The sequence below is a fragment of the Mytilus edulis genome, chromosome 5 (assembly GCF_963676685.1).
Source record: "Mytilus edulis chromosome 5, xbMytEdul2.2, whole genome shotgun sequence".
In the NCBI taxonomy this organism is placed as follows: Eukaryota; Metazoa; Mollusca; class Bivalvia; order Mytilida; family Mytilidae; genus Mytilus; species Mytilus edulis.
Window position 1 is genome coordinate 27,903,588 of NC_092348.1, and position 19,580 is coordinate 27,923,167.

General features: G+C 31.6%; 1 protein-coding gene across 1 annotated transcript; it reads right to left on the bottom strand.

The window, feature by feature from the left end:
- Nucleotides 1-1,595: 1,595 nt before the first annotated feature.
- On the bottom strand, nucleotides 1,596-14,480 carry LOC139523357 (vacuolar protein sorting-associated protein 26C-like). The gene is made up of 9 exons (XM_071317265.1): nucleotides 14,363-14,480; nucleotides 11,415-11,558; nucleotides 8,560-8,709; nucleotides 7,698-7,784; nucleotides 6,813-6,887; nucleotides 4,158-4,238; nucleotides 3,565-3,661; nucleotides 2,089-2,214; nucleotides 1,596-1,750 (listed from the first exon to the last, which is right to left on the bottom strand). Exons 1-9 carry the CDS (start codon nucleotides 14,414-14,416, stop codon nucleotides 1,668-1,670), a joined length of 897 nt encoding a protein of 298 aa, XP_071173366.1. The 5' UTR covers nucleotides 14,417-14,480; the 3' UTR covers nucleotides 1,596-1,667.
- Between the last annotated feature and the right edge of the window lie 5,100 nt (nucleotides 14,481-19,580).

Sequence of the window (19,580 nt, forward strand, 5' to 3'; positions counted from 1 at the left end):
TTTTTTTTTATTTTTTTTTTTTTGGGTGTTTCTGGAAAAAAAATATAAGACATCATTGATACAGTCCTTAGTTTTACCTGTAATCTAAAACAATCGCACTTTTTCCCTGGTGATTGATTTCACGCCATTTCAGCATTGCATGTGTAATTGATGTTTTACCTTCTGTACCTGTACTTTTAAAACGATAGTAAAAATTTCTTTTTCACTAACCTTCAGAAACACACTATTGGTAAGAAAAACACATACACTTTTGAAAAAATTGCATGTGGTGTCAACCAGGCCTCCCCGAAAATGACCGTCAGACAGCTCTTGAAATGGTTGATGCCGGAATGAGTGTTGCTGACATCGTGGCTCGATTTTTTGTGCATAAGGCAACAGTTTAGAGACTAACAAACAGATATCGACAAATTGCAACTGCACAGGATAGGTCAATATCTCGTAGACCAAAAAAACTATCGTCAGGGGAGGAGCGCTACCTTCGCTTTAAGTCAACACGTGACAAGTTTTTTCCGGCCACAAAAGTAGTGCATGACTATGGGCAGCTGCTGGTGTGCCTGCCAATCCTTCATTTATGCACTTAGGACATGGCTGAAAAATTTAATTTTGAATAACACTATACTTTTTCCCGCAGATTGACCCTCCCGTACAAAGAAAATCCTTATGAATGTGAGTGATAAACATTTATGTTGCTTCTGACATGTCATACATGTAATTCTATTTTGTTATTATTAAAATTATATGTTGTTATGATTTTGTGATAAAATAAAATTTCACATTTTTGTTGCTAAACTTTTTTGGCTCAGTATACATTTGGTGTACAGAATGATTGCACTTATCTGACCTTCACCTCATTTTCATGGTTCATTGGTCAATGTTCAATTTTTGTATTAAGTTCTGTTTGTCTTATACTGTATGCATAACATTTCGGTAACTATATTTGGTGTATGGCATGATTTTAAGTTGTACATGTCGGCATAGGACGGTTCATCTGACCTTAACCTCATTAACATCAATCTTTGATAATGTTAATTTTATTCAAAGCTTAAAAAACTTCATATCACACACTTTCAACATTAATTCAATCATGATAAGTAAATCAGGCAAGACATTTCAGTGTGTACCCACTAGGTTTGTTTTGTTTGAACTATTTTGTCAGAGCCTTTTATAGCTTACTTTTAGGTATGGGCTGTTGCTCATTGTTGAAGTATGTACAGTATGCTTTAATATAAGTCAACTGGACTCTGGTGGATAGTTGTCTCTGTCAATCCATTATTTTCATAATGGTATATTTATAAGTTGAAATTAGGCTTTGAACTAGTTTACAGTAACAGTGAGTATGCTTTGATTTGTATGTTGTGTATGTGTTATATAACAGAAGTTTGATTCCATCTGTTTTAAACTGATTTTTCCAGTTTGTTCTGATTTCATGCAAGTTTTTTTTCAATGATTTACTGTTTATTTTATAAGAGTAGTATACTTACAACATGGCAAATATGTAAATGATTATATATATATATATATATTTGCCTCCCCTATAAGTCATGGATTTTTTGCTGGGGCTGACATATCAGTTAGTAGTATTATACCAAAATATCTAAAGTGTTTTGAATCTTTTATTTATAAATATATAACAGATAAAAATATTGCACTTGTATAAGTCTTAACATTCAGTATCTAACAAGTTTGATTGGGAAATTCTCAGTCACCAGGTGATCATCTCGGAATACCACTACAACATTTATTTCAAAATCTGAAAATAGAAAAAAAAGGTAAAATTTTGAGTTGTCCAAATGATTGTTTGCTATTGTATGTAAAATAGATGACGGTAAAAAGCAGTCCTTAAGCTCAGCAATAAATTTTAAGTTCATACTGTATTCCTTAAATATATTAAACTACTCTTTTGTTATTTAGATTGTCCCATCATATCATAAAACTATCTCAGGTAAGGGGCAGGGTTTTGTGCATTGTTGAAGGCTATAAAGTGACCTATAGTTGTTAACTACTATGACATTTGGTCTCTGCTGAAGAGATGTCTCATTGGCAATCATATAACATCTTACTTTAATAATTAAAGTTAATATGTCTTACCTATTTTAAAATTATTTGTTGACAATGTTGGACAAGTAAACAACCTTGGAAAAATCATATAAATTGGTATCAGTAGGCCTCTGCTCACATCCCCGTCTGCTATCTGTATATTCTGTATTTCTGTAGCTAGAAATGTAAAAAATTACATATGTAGTCATGGAAACTGACATGGTTAATAAATCTTGGTTTATTTGGTTAACATTAAGTCATTTCATATGCCAGTTATATAAGTAAAATGTACTACAATAATTTTTTAAGTTTCTTCTCTAGCAATTTTAGAAATTTCAAAATCAATGCGCTTATTTTCATTTTTTGATTTCCTTAACCTTCTAAATAAAGGATCAATAGAATTCAAATAAACACAAAAATGATTAATCAAAAGAGGTGTGAACCCAAAATCATTTGACTATCTTCTTAAAACTTATTTACCGTTAAAATCGTTAAATAAGCCGCAGGTTTTTTCCTCTGTCTGGTAATTAAGGAATGACTGTAATATTTTCTCTGTCTATGAAGAAATAACATTAAAAATGTGGTGCACACTGAATAACCTGTGTATCTGGTTTTTCTAAAGTGTGCACACATTTTTTTATGTTATTTCGAAAAGACAGAAAAATATAACAGTCATTTCTATAATGTAATTCTAAATTCCATTTTAAACCGGAGTAAACCATGAAAAAATGTTGACGTCACCGTCACATGACACAATTTTGTCTATGAGGTGATAAACAAAACAGCATCAGCCAATCAGAAGATGTGTTACATCCAAAATTAAATTAATTATCTATATAATAGACTATTTGTAACATACTAAATCTCTCTATATCTTATTTCTCATGAGACTTAACTTTCTTATAGTTTGTAACACCTTTACCTATGATTATGAATTTTTTAGATTTATACTGTAAAGATATATACAATTTGAACAGCAAAACTTATTTTAGAGGTTTTGAATTCACCTTTTAATTGTCTTCAAATGGTCTTAATCTTCATAATAAATATCGCAAGTAGATAATTTTTTTTTAACGTAACCAACGGTTACCATATCTATATAAATAGGGTGAAAACATTAATCCTCCATTCTGCCTCTGATGAAGGTCCTTTTTGGACCGAAACCGGTCGGGCTATGAAACATCACCAGGCGCTGTTAATTATGTGTATTGGTATATATACTATATTTTTATGCTTTTACATTTTTCTCACTGATACACATAGTTAATATGGCTTCTACTAACGAAAGCTCCATTTAGAGTTAATGTGTTTAGCAGTGGCGGATCCAGGGGGGGGGGGGTTCCGGGGGTGCGCACCCCCCCTTTATTTTTGCTGATCAATGCATTTGTATCGGGACATATGTTTTGCACCCCCCCTTTGCCCTGGGTGCCCTGGGTTAGCACCCCCCCTTTCGAAAATTCCTGCATCCCCTCCTGTTTAGAGAATACTTATGTCAGTACACGTTTCCTATATTACATTGCAACCTACCATCTTTAGCATAACCTTCTGCACATCCACAAGTTTCTACTCTAACTAACTGTATTTCTATTGATTTAATCTGGGCGTCACAGCTCTCAACCATTAACTGTAATATATAAAATTGTTACTATTGACCCTTGTTGGAATTAATATTTGCCTATATACACATTATCACTATTTTTAAGCCTTTGCTTTATATGATATACATTCCCATAAAATTTTAATGGCACTAGAGAAAATGTTCGCAACAATAATGCAAAATGGATTGTTGCAGGACTTCAAAGGTTAAAGTGTGGCAAAATGAGATGCAGATACCTAAATACCAATAAAGCCATTGAAATCAGCAAAATATTGTTTGCTCATAATCAGTTCCAATATAGATTTTCCTGTTTCACAGTACATTATGGAGTAATAACATTATCTGGTATTCATGCTTATTTTAACACATGAAATGAATCATACATCAGTTCTTTAAATTGGAAAGTAAAAGGAGGGGATTATTCTTACACATATATGAAAAAAAAAAAAAATATGTTTTAAACTCTGTAAAATTAGAAATTTAGAAACTGTGAAAAATCTAGAATAAAATTATTCTGACTTACCTCCCCTGTCAATGGTTCTGTTATATTCAATACTGAAGATGTAAGTTTTCCTTTGATTTTGAACTTTGGCACATTTCCTTTCTGAAATTGTAAGGTACTATTAATCAAATTCACAATCAATATTTATCAATTATGGACTTTTGACGAGATCAATACATTATATATGGACCTGTTCAGATTATATTGACCGAGGACGAAGTCAGAATGTCAATATAATTCAACAGATCAATATATAACATATTGACTGAGTGAAAGTTCTTAGTTTATATATTACATCTTACATATATTAAATAATGTATTAGGAAAATGGTGCTCAATATCTTTCTGTGTATTTTTCTATTGTATTTTGCAAGAATTTTAACATGTTATTGAAAATATCAATAGTCTTTGAACCACTTCATAGCTTGTTGCATTAGTTTTCTTGTATTCTTAGCGTCTGTATTTATTGAGAACCCAATGGTACTTTTCAACAGATTCACCGCAAGTTTCCTGTCCTTTTAAACTTTTGTGAGTTCTTTTGTCCCATCTAACAAATACAATAGCTATTGTTCTCTGTGTAGTTTATTAAACAGATAGAACATGTGGTCTTGATATTAAATAACTAGAGGCTTTCAAGAGCCTGTGTCGCTCACCTTGGTCTATGTGCATGTTAACAATGGACACAGATAAATTCATGACAAAATTGTGTTTTGGTGATGGTGATGTGTTTGTAGATCTTTCTTTACTGAACATTCTTGTTGCTACAATTACCTCTATCTATAATGAACTTGGCCCAGTAATTACAGTGGAAAATATTTCCTAAAAATTTACAAAAATTAACAAAAATTTACAAAAATTAACAAAAATTTATGAAAATTTTTAACAATTGACTTTAAAGAGCAATAACTCCTTAAGGGGTCAATTGACAATTTTGGTCGTGTTGACTTATTTGTAGATCTTATTTTGCTGAACATTATCGCTGTTTACAGTTTATCTCTATCTATAATAATATTCAAGATAATAACCAAGATCTGCAAAGTTTCCTTAAAATTACTAATTCGGGGGCAGCAACCCAACAACAGGTTGTCCGATTTGTCTGAAAATTTCAGGGTAGATAGATCTTGACCTGATAATTAATTTTATCCCTGTCAGATTTGCTCTAAATGCTATGGTTTTTGAGTTATAAGCCAAAAACTGCATTTTACCCCTATGTTCTATTTTTAGCCATGGCAGCCATCTTGGTTGGTTGGCGGGGTCACGCCACACATTTTTTAAACTAGATACCCTAATAATAATTGTAGCTAAGTTTGGTTAAGTTTGGCCCAGTAGTTTCAGAGGAGAAGATTTTTGTAAAAAATTGGTCAAAATTGACTATAAAGGACAATAACTCCTTAAGGGGTCATCTGACCATTTTAGTCATACTAACTTATTTGTAGATCTTACTTTGCTGAACATTATTGCTGATTACATTTTATCTCTTTCTATAATAATATTCAAGATAATAACCAAAATCTGCAAAATTTCCTTCAAATTACTTATTTCAGGGCAGCTACCCAACAACCGGTTGTCTGATTCATTTAAAAGTTTCAGGGCAGATATATTTTCACTTGATGAACAATTTTACTCCATGTCAGATTTGCTCTAAATGCTTTGGTTTTTGAGTTATAAGCCAAAAACTGCATTTTACCCCTATGTTCTATTTTTAGCCATGGCAGCCATCTTGGTTAGTTGGCGGGGTCACGCCACACATTTTTTTAAACTAGATACCCCAATGATGATTGTGGCCAAGTTTGGTTAAATTTGGCCCAGTAGTTTCAGAGGAGAAGATTTTTGTAAAAATTAACGACGACGGACGACGACGATGGACACCGGACGCCAAGTGATGGGAAAAGCTCACTTGGCCCTTTGGTTTTGTGATTCCTTATTAGTACATGTATTTTCATCATTGACAGATCAATTGTTTAAATTAATCATTGAGTGATAGATTTCTCCTGGAAGAAATTTAAAGGTCCCAATGAATAAACTACACAGAAAACAATAGCTTTAGTATTGATTCAATGGGACAGGTGAACTTACAAAAGTTTAAATACCTTGGTCAAGAGCAGACGACTTTGTGGTAAACTTTCATTGGGTTAGCAATAACATAAAATTCTTGAAATCTCCTGATAACTTTTTTTTTATCTGCTGCAGTGCTTCCTTCTTGGTTGTTATGAGTTACGTCATGATGTCATAAATCTAACTTTATCAAGATTTGTTATTTTGACTGTCAAAGAATATATAAATAGAAACATAGCTTCAAAATACTTAAAAACATAAACAGGACTACGGATAAGTAAAATAACCTCTGAAACACATGATCATAATATCCGATGAAAACGGTAGAATGCTACTGTACATTTGCTGTACACCATATGTAATTTTACATAATTTAAACAGGTTCCTATAATCAATATAATACTAAACCTATTCATGTTATATATATTTTATTTTGTATTTAATTTTGAGAAATCAGAAGTTTGTCCTTCATACTATTAATAACTTTGATGACAGTTACACATCCAGATCCAATGATTTCTTAATCAACAATTTTTACATTACATAGATTTAAGATATGTGTAGTTCTCAAAAAATTTGAAAGAAAATATGATAAAAGCAAAACAGAAGTACAATGTTTACCTCCTTGATATTTGTTAATGTCTCTGGAGAGATAGTAAATGGAATGGCTTTGGATTTGTTCTTCTCATCTTTATTCTACAATTCAATTAACATTAACAATTATACTAATCCTCTGATTCTTGTCACCACATCATGTATGGATTTTATAGTGTCGGTACATTTTAAAGATGCTATAAATGAAGTTGAAACTTTGCACATATGTAGATTTATAGTCCCAATAATTTATTCAAATATTTTGTTGTCTTAATTGTCAAAACAATAATTAAATACCAAAATATCTTTTTTTTATCATATTTAACATATCACCAAATGGAAGTTTTTAACGACCTTAACTGGCTATACAGCCCTTGCATGGTCAGTTAACATCCAAGATTACCAATAAACAAATATATAGGTTTATATTGACACAATTTGAGCAAGAGGTACTTCCTTTTTGTCACCATGTGAAGACATTTCTGCATTAACCTGCACAATTCAATTTGCTATATTGATAGCTAGACTTCAAAATAATTGTTTTCAAAACAATTCTAATTTGTTTTAGCCTTGCTTGATTCATCATTGTGACCTAGTATCTCTTATTCAAGTTGTTTGTACCTCTTATCACATTTAGGGTAGTCAAATAAGAAAATCAAAGGGAAATAACTCACATTTAAATTACATCCTATTCAAATTAATGTATGCTTACAATGGTGTTCATATATATATATTATTTGATTATCATTTAGGCATGTTTTATTCTTACGACCTAAATTGAAGAGTCAAGTATCATGTACATGAGTTCTAAAATCCAAGATAAAATATATTAATACATCAAAAAAACTTGCACAATCAATTAAACGTCTACAAAAAAAATTATAAGAAACTGATGGTTACTTAGAAACTTACTGTTGTTTTGTTTTCTACAATAAATTCAATTGTTTTCTGCAAGTCTTTACTCAGAAGAGATCTTTTCATATCAACTTTTATTGAATACTGAAATAAAAAAAAATTGCATTTCTAATAAATACTTAGTATTGAGGATTTGCATTTTTCACCAAAAATAAATTTATGATGGATTTTTACTGATTGAATGCCAACCTTTAAACTTTTTAAAATTTTTCTTGGAGTTTGGTATTTTTGTTATTTTTACTTTTTTTTTTAAAGATATGAGTGCATGTCTATATAACCACCCTTATAGGCAGTCTAAAGATTTATGATTGCAATGATTGATAATGAAGTACAACTGTATTAAAAGCAGGAGGCTTCACTGGTTACATGTACTTTCAATATGTTTTAATAGAACAAACCAAAAACATCAGTTGGATAAACATGAAAGTACACAAGAGAAAAATCACATTGTACATGTTGGATTTGTATGGCAATCATCTGAAAGGCAGAACAATGTATATTTGTTTATTCATTTTTTTTTGTGTATATTAATTAGGCCGTTAGGTTTTTGTTTGAATTTGTTTAACATTTGTCATTTTGTGATCTTTTATAGCTGACTATGCGGTATGGGCTTTGCTCATTGTTGAAGACCGTACGGTGACCTATAGTTGTTAATGTCTATGTCATTGGTCTCTTGTGAAGAGTTGTCTCATTGGCAATCATACCACATCTTCTTTTAAACACATACAATGTGAAGGTCATACAGTGACTTATAGTATTAGTTACTATCTGTTGTTATTAAGATCTTTGTCATTTTGTCTCTGGTGGCAATCATATCACAAATGTTATTTTTTTCCATATACATTTACATTATACAAACCTGTACATTGATAAATACACCATGGTAAGTCTCATATAAGGTTTTATTTGGCTTAGGTTTTAACGGAACTTCAAATGGAATTTCTGTCTTCCCTGATGGCAGTTTCCCTGGTTTCGATATCTCTAGTGAATAGTTTATCAAGTGGATAGGCTGGAAATAAGACCACATAAATTATTTGATGTAATTTTAAAAACACTATTATGGATTTTATAAGTCTAGCATATTTTCATTGACAATGAATAAAGTTTTGGAAACACAAGGAAAAAGAAAAGCTAGAAGTTCATTGCAATCTAATCAAATTTGATAGAAAGTACCAGTGCATATCTGTTGTACCTCACAAACTATTTTATACACTGATTTTTCTTTTAAATTCTTTTACATTTCAGTTGAACCCTTTGTTGTTTCGTTACCAATAATATGATATCTAGAAATTCTTATTTTAAAAAATTTAAGCCACATGTTCATATATGCATGTTCTAATTAAAAAATTTGTATGACAGTATATATATATATGTAAGTGTCTTTAATTTAATTTTAATTTTTGTATAATTGAATTATTAAGGAAATTTAATTTTGACAGTTTAGACAATTGTCAAATATCTTTGGTGAACTTCTAAACGTCTTTTATTTTGGTATTGTTGGATTGCTGTATCAATATGTCAATACATAAAAATTCCTTTCATTCAAAGAAAAGTAAAGTAAGATACAACACTTAGTCACTCACGGTGACTGATTTACTAATAGCAAAATTTCAATTATTCATCAGGTAGCAATAAACAGTTAGGAAAAAATACTAAAGTTTGCCCTTATGAATTTTACCATCCCCTTTTCATTGCTTTCTTGCAATATCAAGCTTACTGTTTGTGTCATATATGGGCATATGTATGTAATCAGAATCTTCCATAGATTTTATATCCAGTATATAAAATGGTGAAATATAATTTCTTTTTGGTGTATCCATGGCAACAATCTGCATTTATTTGTTATAAAATATTGCAAAAAGGGGGGGAAAGATGTCACATATTTCCCCAAAATTTGGCTAAAAGTAGAATTTCAATCGCTTGAAGTAATACCTTTTCTGAAACTGTGTACATATATCATTCAGCAAATCCAATGAAAATCATATGTCTTTCGTCTCATTTTTTTGTAAAATTGCGTCAAAAACTTCGTGTAGAAAAAAAGAGTTTGTAAACAGTACATTAATTTCTGGACCGATGGCCGGTCTAGCTATGAAAATACGGATTGTCAAACAGAAAACAGCCCATAAAACATGTAAAAAATAATCTTGATGCACTTATAAACCATCTTTGAAGGCTAAATTAGCACTCATCTGTCTAAAAATGAATTTTATTACACAATAACTTTCCTATTTGAAAAATCCACCGGGGCCAAAATGCGAAACTAAACTCCTAACTGTGTATTGCTACCTTAATAGTATATATTTTTTTCAAATTTTCCCTTTTAACTTATTTTCTGAGTTCTGCTAGCTAATACGAGTAAAATGGCCTTTTATTTTTGAAAATTGGTTGAGTAATCAATATTTTATGAAGGTTAGCAGTTGACACTAAAACGCGACAAAAACTGATTTTAAAGAAAGGTGCCAAGTCAAAATGTAAAATCTTGTTTCTACCTCAATATTTAGCCAAATCTTAAAAACTGTACCTCTTTTGTCAGTTTTTAATGTTGAATATCTTAATAAGATCTCTGATGATGCAACATTGTATAAAATATAGCAATTTCAAGCATAAAAATGTTAATCTTTATGCTTATTGCATACCAAAGACTTGATTAAAAAACTTGGTGATAGGGAATCAATTTCTTACATCTGATTTAACTATACATTTAATATATGCCAAAATGTAACATGAAATCTTGATAAAAACAATAATTTGATATATTCGCAAGAAAAAAACCAACGTGTTCAATACTTAGACGACTACATGCAGCCCAATCCATCAGAAGCAAGAGTTAAGCCGATAGAGTACAAATATAAGCCTTGTGTCAAAATGTCTAATTTTGGTTGCTAAGGACTGTAAACAATAAAATTGATATATATTGTCATTCTTAAACACTTAATTTACTCAGAAGGTGATTTAGAATCTAAATATCAATAGATTTGTGGCATGAAAAGTCTTAAATTATACAATTCTAAGCTTGGTAAGTATGCCATAAGGTAGCAATAAACAGTTAGGAAAAAATACTAAAGTTTGCCCTTATGAATTTTACCATCCCCTTTTCATTGCTTTCTTGCAATATCAAGCTTACTGTTTGTGTCATATATGGGCATATGTATGTAATCAGAATCTTCCATAGATTTTATATCCAGTATATAAAATGGAGAAATATAATTTCTTTTTGGTGTATCCATGGCAACAATCTGCATTTATTTGTTATAAAATATTGCAAAAAGGGGGGGAAAGATGTCACATATTTCCCCAAAATTTGGCTAAAAGTAGAATTTCAATCGCTTGAAGTAATACCTTTTCTGAAACTGTGTACATATATCATTCAGCAAATCCAATGAAAATCATATGTCTTTCGTCTCATTTTTTTGTAAAATTGCGTCAAAAACTTCGTGTAGAAAAAAAGAGTTTGTAAACAGTACATTAATTTCTGGACCGATGGCCGGTCTAGCTATGAAAATACGGATTGTCAAACAGAAAACAGCCCATAAAACATGTAAAAAATAATCTTGATGCACTTATAAACCATCTTTGAAGGCTAAATTAGCACTCATCTGTCTAAAAATGAATTTTATTACACAATAACTTTCCTATTTGAAAAATCCACCGGGGCCAAAATGCGAAACTAAACTCCTAACTGTGTATTGCTACCTCAACAGATATATAAATTACCTTAAGTGAATTGTAAAATGCTTCAAACAGTCCAACACTTTTGGCACTCAGCTGTAAAGTGACAGCGCCATCTACTGTTAATGTGATTCCTTGATGCTGTAAATCTCCATTACTTGTCACAACAATCACTCCAGCAACAACATCCTAAAAGACACAAAATGTTATAACAAATTTTCATAATCGCAATGATTTTTTTTGTTATTTTATCGTTCACCAGATGGGCAAAAGATGTGAGTTTTACTATTATGATTTAGTAAATGCTACATACATGTACAGATAATACTGCGAAATCTAAATGTGAGTTTAAATAATGCAAAGCCTTTTCTAAAATATCAAAATATATATAAAGCCAATGAGAAAAAAAAACCAACTAAACTATATTTCTATATAGCCATGTTTGTCAAGTGGTCTAAAGTGCAGGCTGTGTTGCCACTGTACCTCAGATGCAGGGCTTAAAATCATGACAAGAGAAGAACAAAAATTTGCTTTCTAACATTGTTCGGCTAAGTTTGAGACAAAATATATAAACATGATATAGATACATGTATAAGGTTAGTATTTTTTTTTTCAAGAATGTAAAATAACTACACAAACATGCAGTTTGTCTTTCCTTAATGAGTCATCTTAATTTCAATATCCTATTTTTACTATGTTCACAAGACTGATAATAAAATTAACGGTACCAACTTTCTTGCACCAGATGCGCATTTCGACAATACATGTCTCTTCAGTGATGCTCATGGCCAAAATATTTGAAATCCAAAGCTTATATAAAAGATGAAGAGCTATAAGTATCACAATTGGTTATTTGTGGTCAAAATGCTGCTCTATTAAGTTTTGCGATAAAAAATCAAATAATGATATAAACATGGATTCTTCGCTCCAGTCTTAAAGATGACTGGATCTATTTGTTGACATACATGTACATACTAGTAAAGTTACAAAATCAGGGAAAACAGATATGGTATTATCATAAAAATTGAAGATGCAGGTATTAAATATTTCTTATTGTCCCTCAAATATAAAGTGTGTAATTCAGACCTGCCAACTTTTGAAAATCTCCATGGGGGATTTAGCGCGCGACCAGATTTTTAAGGGTTACAAATTTTTGCGATGTTTCTGTGTGCATTGTTTTTTACTCCTAAAATAGTCTCATTTCTCTTATTTTTTCTTTTCGTATACTAATGATGAGCTTGTAGGCCTTGGTTTCTTTTATTTGCGTGATTCTTGTAATAATTTTGAAATTTACAAAATAACTGAAGAATGCAGATTATAAATAACATTAAAAATAAAGGATACCAAGTGGAGACCCCCTTTTCCCCCTCCAAAGACCTTCTTATCTATGAACCATGACTCAAAAGATCTAAACCTACATGTCCTAAAGTTAGAAGGATGAATACAGATTTTGATTTAGTGTTATCAGTTTTAATGAGAAAATGGATAAAATTTGAGTTATCTTTCTTTATATTCAGAGGTGCTCTTATCGGCGGAGGCTTATAAAGTAACAAAGTAGAGGAGTGAATACAAAAATGGCGTCGATTTTAAATCAACAGACACATGTCTGGTTTCAAAAATTAAACGGATTTCAAGATAAACGATGTTTTCTTGAGAGTTCATTACAGTTCTCATCCTACAGTTTATTACGATTTTGTTGTGGAACTATGGTAAACGTTGCAAATTGTGCTCGTTTGATAAATTAATTAAAATTGAAAGGCTGTCTGACCGAAATTTATTTGTGTTTACAAATTAATTTTGAGGATTGCTATGACCCATTAGGTAATCAGATTACATGTATTTACAACAACTAATTATGACACCTGCTGTGACTGTTGACTAGGGTAGGGTCGTTAACTTGTCATAATATGTCCCCAGGTAAAATTATAGATTTTTTAAAATTGATAAGAAAACTTCAAAATCGGTAACCAATAATTTTTTCGGGTATATTTTGTGAAAATCGGGATTTTGACTAATTTTACGATCCCGATATCGGGATTCGGGTTGAGGGATAAAATCGGGATGATACCGCGAAAATCGGGATAGTTGGCAGGTCTGGTAATTTTAAAAAGATTCTAAATGAATATATATGCAGTAAATTTTTTAGGGTTAAATTTTCCAATGAAAAGTGTATTTCAAAATCTCATTTAAGAATAATTAAAACTGGTAGAAAAACTGTTGATTACTAAATTCAATATTTGATTTCACCACAAACACACACAAAAAGTATGATACATGTATTCTATAATGATATAATTTGTTTACATCAAGTACAAATGTAACACTAGTACTGTACATGTATATGAAAGTAAACTTGAACAATAATGTTGAATACATTACAATGTGAATTTGTTTCCTTTACTATTGAAATTTTGTTTTCAAATTCAGTAACATTACCACAAATTATCATAGGCATGTTACTGAATTTTCATGTAACCTTAATATAGGTAGTCAGTGCCTAATTTGTATGCTTGTAGTTCAAATCCTTTTTTGATACTTTGTCTGAGTTGTCCTTATACAAAATGTAGACGACTTGAGTCAAGTTATTAGCAGTCTGAGTTGTCCTCTAAGATGGTCAAAGATATCTTCTTAGACAGTCAGGAATTTCTTCTTAGACGGTCATGGATGTCTTCTTAGAGGGTCTGACTTGTCTCTGGGTAAGTTGTCCTGCATTCACTGGAACAAGTTTACAATGGACATTATGGTACAATTTACTGTGGTAGGAGTTTGGGTTTTGAGGTACCAGTTGACATTGGTATGAGTTTGAAATGGTAAGAAATAACTATATTCATTGAGATATAATTTTGACAGACACTGACCAGTGCAGTGCACTTAGAAATGTAAGTTGTCTATGTTTACCACCCTTCAATATATCAGGCATTTACTTGGACAGACTTTCAAACTCATTGATCTGTCCATGAACAAGATATCCACGAAATAATGCAGAGACTTACGCCCTCTTTGTAGATCTTATTCACTTTCTTCAGACGAACATCAAGTGTTGCCATTTTTAGCTATCATGTGACTTCGCCGGAAATGTACATAAATATCCCTTGCAACATTAAAAAATATTGTTCAAGTTAAAGCACAGGTATATGTATAATTCAAAAATTTAAATAACGAACAGAGTAATGATACTCATAAATTATGTGTTCTAATTATAAGTAAAAACATCAATTAGAAAGATTTTTTTCATGAATTTAAGCTTCAAAAAATATGACCTAATACCATTTATTATGTGATTTCAAACGAGCACCACTACGGACTTGACTTCGGTGTTCTCGTTTGCTAAATTACGAGGTATAATGATTTTTAACAAACTAGAAGCAAACAACTAATATAATAACTAGAAGCAAACAACTAATATTATATTAGTTGTTTGCTTCTAGTTTGTTAATAATCAAAACAATCCTTGTCTTCTAGAATATGCTGTTATACTGAATGTAAATATGCATTGCTGTTTCTATTATGGTTTCGGTTGGACGATCTGTTGTTACGTAGTTCAAATAATTGTAAAAATGCCATATTCCATACCATTATTGTCATGAAAATTGTTTGAATGAATATGTGAAAATAATTGTATAAAGTTCGAGATGGCATGTTGATTACGTAAGCGCATCACTAATTTTAATATCCAGTGGTGTTGGCTAATTTGTTGATTGAATCATATGTTCTATCTATCTATACTATCATCTAACTTATCTTTAAACCCCTTTGCAGTCTAGAGGAACCATATTTTCATATGTAGAAACGGTTCTGTCGTTATGTACAGTTTTCTTCTCCTTCCACCATTGTGCAGCTAACCATATTTACATGCTCAGTTCGAGTTTGTATATCCTTCCACCATTCGCGTGACATCTGAGGTGCGCCTATTTACAGTGACATCCTACCCATGACCGGCACAATTTGCACAAATTCCTTTATATTGCCGTTTATTTCACTTGATTCTAGAAATGTGTGTGGTTTCCCCAACCACGCCCTTATCGATGTTGAGATAACGGAATGGTTTATTTTTAATGTCACTGCTTCACACTAGTTCGCATTGTTTTGTGGTTTGCAAGTTGTGTCGACTGTTATATTATTTGTGGTTTGCAAGTTGTGTCGACTGTTATATTATTTGTGTTTTGCGTTTCTCATGGTTAAGCCCTTTTTAACAGATTTTTGTAGCCCGTTCTTATGTTTTCTATTACACCACTGTCCCAGGTTAGGGGTAAGGGTTGCCGGGGATCCCGCTAACATATTTAACATCCCAAATTCTGCATGCATGTGTCTGTCCCAAGTCAGGAGCCTGTAATTCAGTGGTTGTCGTTTGTTTATGTGTTACATATTTGTTTTTCGTTCATTTTTTGTACATAAATGAGGCAGTTTTTTTTCTCGTTTGAATTGTTTAACATTGTTATTTCATGTTTTCTGTTACACCACTGTCCCAGGTTAGAGGTAAGGGTTGCCGGGGATCCCGCTAACATATTTAACATCCCAAATTCTGCATGCATGTGTCTGTCCCAAGTCAGGAGCCTGTAATTCAGTGGTTGTCGTTTGTTTATGTGTTACATATTCGTTTTTCGTTCATTTTTTGTACATAAATGAGGCAGTTTTTTTTCTCGTTTGAATTATTTAACATTGTTATTTCATGGCCTTTTATAACTGACTATGCGTTATCCGTTTTTCTCATTGTTGAAGGTCGTACGGTGACCTATAGTTGTTAATTTCTGTGTCATTTTGGTCTCTTTGTGGAAAGTTGTCTCATTGGCAATCATACCCCATCTTTTTTTTTTAAATATTAGCATTTTCACAAAGCGGGTGGCCTAGCATGCCATTAAATCTGTTTCAACCCGCCACTTTTTCGTAAAATGTCAGGTATTAAGTCAGCAGTATAACAGTTGTTATCCAATACTAGTACTAGGAGTTCGTTTCTATGTGTGCTCATTTCGTTTTTCAAATTGTTACACTTCGGTGTTCCTGTTATTCTTTTGTGTTCCTCATATAGTTAATGTGTTCCCTCGGTTTTGGTTTGTTACCCTGATTTGTTTTCTCTCTGTTTTGTTTGAACACCGGTATACTACTGTTGCCTTTGTTTTTTGTTTGCCTTATATTATTTCGTGGCAAATTTCTGTTTGTATTTCAGATATAGTGGCCTAAACCAACTAACTGATGAGTCAAGTTAAGCCCTTTTCAACTGATTTTTATAACTTGTTCTTCATAATCACGTTGAACAGTTACGCTACTGTCCCAGCTAGGTTAGGGGATGGTTGAGCGCCCGCTAACGTGTTTAATCCTTTCACATTATATATGTGCCTGTCTCAGGTCAGAAGCTTGTAATTCAGTGATTGTTGTTTGTTGCTGTGTTACATATTTGTTTTTCATTTATTATTTTGTACACAAATTATGCTGTTTGTTTTGTTTTACATTTGTCATTAGGGGTATAGCTAACTATGTGGTATGGGCTTTGCTCATAGTTGAGGACGTATGGTGATCTATAGTTGTTTATTTCTGTGTCATTTGTCTTGTTGCGTGTTGTCTTATTGGAAATAATACCACATCTTCTTTTTTCATAATTCTGTTGACAGTTATATTTTTTTTTACTCTACGCTTAACATCTTTCAATCTTATCAAGAAATAGTTTTCGCGCCTTCTTGGACTGTAAAAAACAGATGGTAACCTAAGGTCCTAATCTAATGTCTTTCATTCAAGTTAGCAAAAGTTGATGCAGGAATGCAGATAATTAATGTGAATTCTAATTTAAAACAACACATTGTTAAAATTATGACCTTATAAATATAAATATTTATACAGGTGTAGATTATTTTTATTTGATTTTTAACGTTTTTTAAATTGCCATTGAAGGAGAGATAACTCTGAAATACTGAAATTTCTTTTGGAATCTAAATGGAATTTTGGTATTTTTGTCGAAAAAACATACGATGACCCAATCTTTTCTTTTGATATTCTCAAAGCACTTTCTGAAAGTAACCTTGTCGTATTTTATTTTACAATTCTATCATTTAGTAAAGCTTCTAATCACATAATGATGATTTTTCTTATACATACAAAGTTTGTCATTTTGTTATAACCCGTAGATTGAGGTGACCAATCATTTTTATCATATTTTTAAACATATATCAATAATTAAATACTACGTGTTGGCAAATTAGGAACAAATTCTATCATTTTTAATGTATACTCCTTTTTACTGTAACAAAAAAGGGAAGTATACTAGACACATTTACTGGAAATGTGAAGATATGATTGAAGCTTCAATTTTTTTCCTGGACAACATATAATATAAAAAAGAAGATATGGTATGATTGGCAATGAGAAATCTATCCACAAGAGAACAAAATGACACAGAAATTAACAACTGTAATAGGTCACTATACGGCCTTCAACAATGAGCAAAGCACATACCGCATAGTCATCTATAAAGGCCCCGAAATGACGATGTAAACCAATTCAAACGAAAAAACTAACGGCCTTATTTATATAAAAAATGAATGTACGTTTCGACGAAAAGGTGAATCATATGTGTTGTTTTCTGCTATTTATCATCCAGTATCATATATGTTTGATTGCCATTGTCATAGCATGTATATGCTTTGGCCACTAAACTCATGCATTTGTATCTCGTCAGGCGTCTCACAATTTTATATGTACCACCTTTAATAAGTATTAAGTATGACGATACATTTTTACTTCTGTTCCCGTACTACGAACAGCAAATGTATTTATTTTGTAAAACATTTCCGTACTCTGGCATTTTTTTAAATTATATTCAAATTTACATCAGTAGATACGTTATTATATTTAACGCCATTTAGGCCAAGATTATAGCTATCTTTTTGGCATTGTTTTACACCCCCCATTTTTATTCAATATTGTATCAAGTTATATTGTGTCAAAGATCGATTTTTTTTTGTTCTGTGCATGTTTTTCTCGTTTTTGTTAACATGCATGTTTGGTTGAGTTAAGCCATTTCAATTGATATTTTATATTTGGTCTTTCTATGTTGTGATGTTACACTAAGAGTAAAGATTGGCGCCTGTTAAAACGTCTTTTGAAAATTAAACCCGCTGCATTTGTTTGCCACTTACCAAAGTCAGGAATCTGTTGATCAGCGGTTGTCGTTTGTTGATGTGGTAAATAAGTGTTTCTCGTTTGTCGTGTTTTCATATAAATGACTAAATGATACCATTGGTTTTCCTGTTTGAAATGTTTTACACTGGTAATTTTTGGAACCCTTTGTAGCTTGCTGTTCGGTATTAGCCAAGGCTCCGTGTTGAAGGCTCTACTTTGACCTATAATTGTTTACTTTTTACACATTGTGACTCGGGTAGAGAGTTGTCTAATTGGCACCCAACCTCTGAGGAACCTGTCAACCTCCGCTGTAAAATTGCATTTCCGCAATGACCTGCATTGGATACACGGTATTCCAGGTCATAGCATATAAGAATATTTTATCTGAATTTTACTTAACATATTCTTAATGTCTGAAGTCTGAAAAACTTTTCTTTATTCTAAATGATTTAACAAATATTATTAACTCGAACCAGAGACCAATCAAATTGGTTATAATTGAGGATGCCGGTAGTTTTTTTTAAATCACAGTCAAACAGATAGTTCATTGGACAATGTTGGATGACTTACAATATAGTTTCATTTCAAATACCGGTAGACTTTACAAATAGAAACAACTCAGTCGAGGAAAAAATCGAGATCAATAGACTTCAATTAATGGCGTTTATAAATCACAAACAGGTCCAGGTCCTTAACTAAAAATTCCCATTACGGTAAGCCTGGTATAGTAACACTGCAGATGTATTCAATCATAAATGAACTTTTTATTCATCTTTTATGAATAATAATTTTTCCTTTTCAGTTTAACACTCGGTTGTTTTTACTTGTTCCTACCTTGGGGAAATGGTATTCAGTTATCTATCACATTATTTATGATTACTTACATCTGTATTTATAAAAAAGAAAACAAGAGACAAATTGAGTGCATACTTTGTAAGATACGTATAAATCAAAACAACAGTGTAAAAAAATATACTAACAAGGCTGACATATGGTTTAGACATTTGTATAACTTCTCGGATTTATTGATCTATATGAGGGTTGAATGGTGTTTATGGAATAGAGAATAATGGGCAAAAAATATCAAGATATTAAATCAGT

Coding starts and splice junctions, on each gene's coding strand:
- LOC139523357 (XM_071317265.1), bottom strand. CDS start 14,416: ATGGCAACACTTGATGTTCGTCTGAAGAAAGTGAATAAGATCTACAAA. Junction 11,559..14,362: donor ATAAGATCTACAAAGAGGGC/GTAAGTCTCTGC, acceptor TGTGTCTTTTAG/GATGTTGTTGCTGGAGTGAT. Junction 2,215..3,564: donor AGAAGGTTATGCTAAAGATG/GTAGGTTGCAAT, acceptor TTACATTTCTAG/CTACAGAAATACAGAATATA.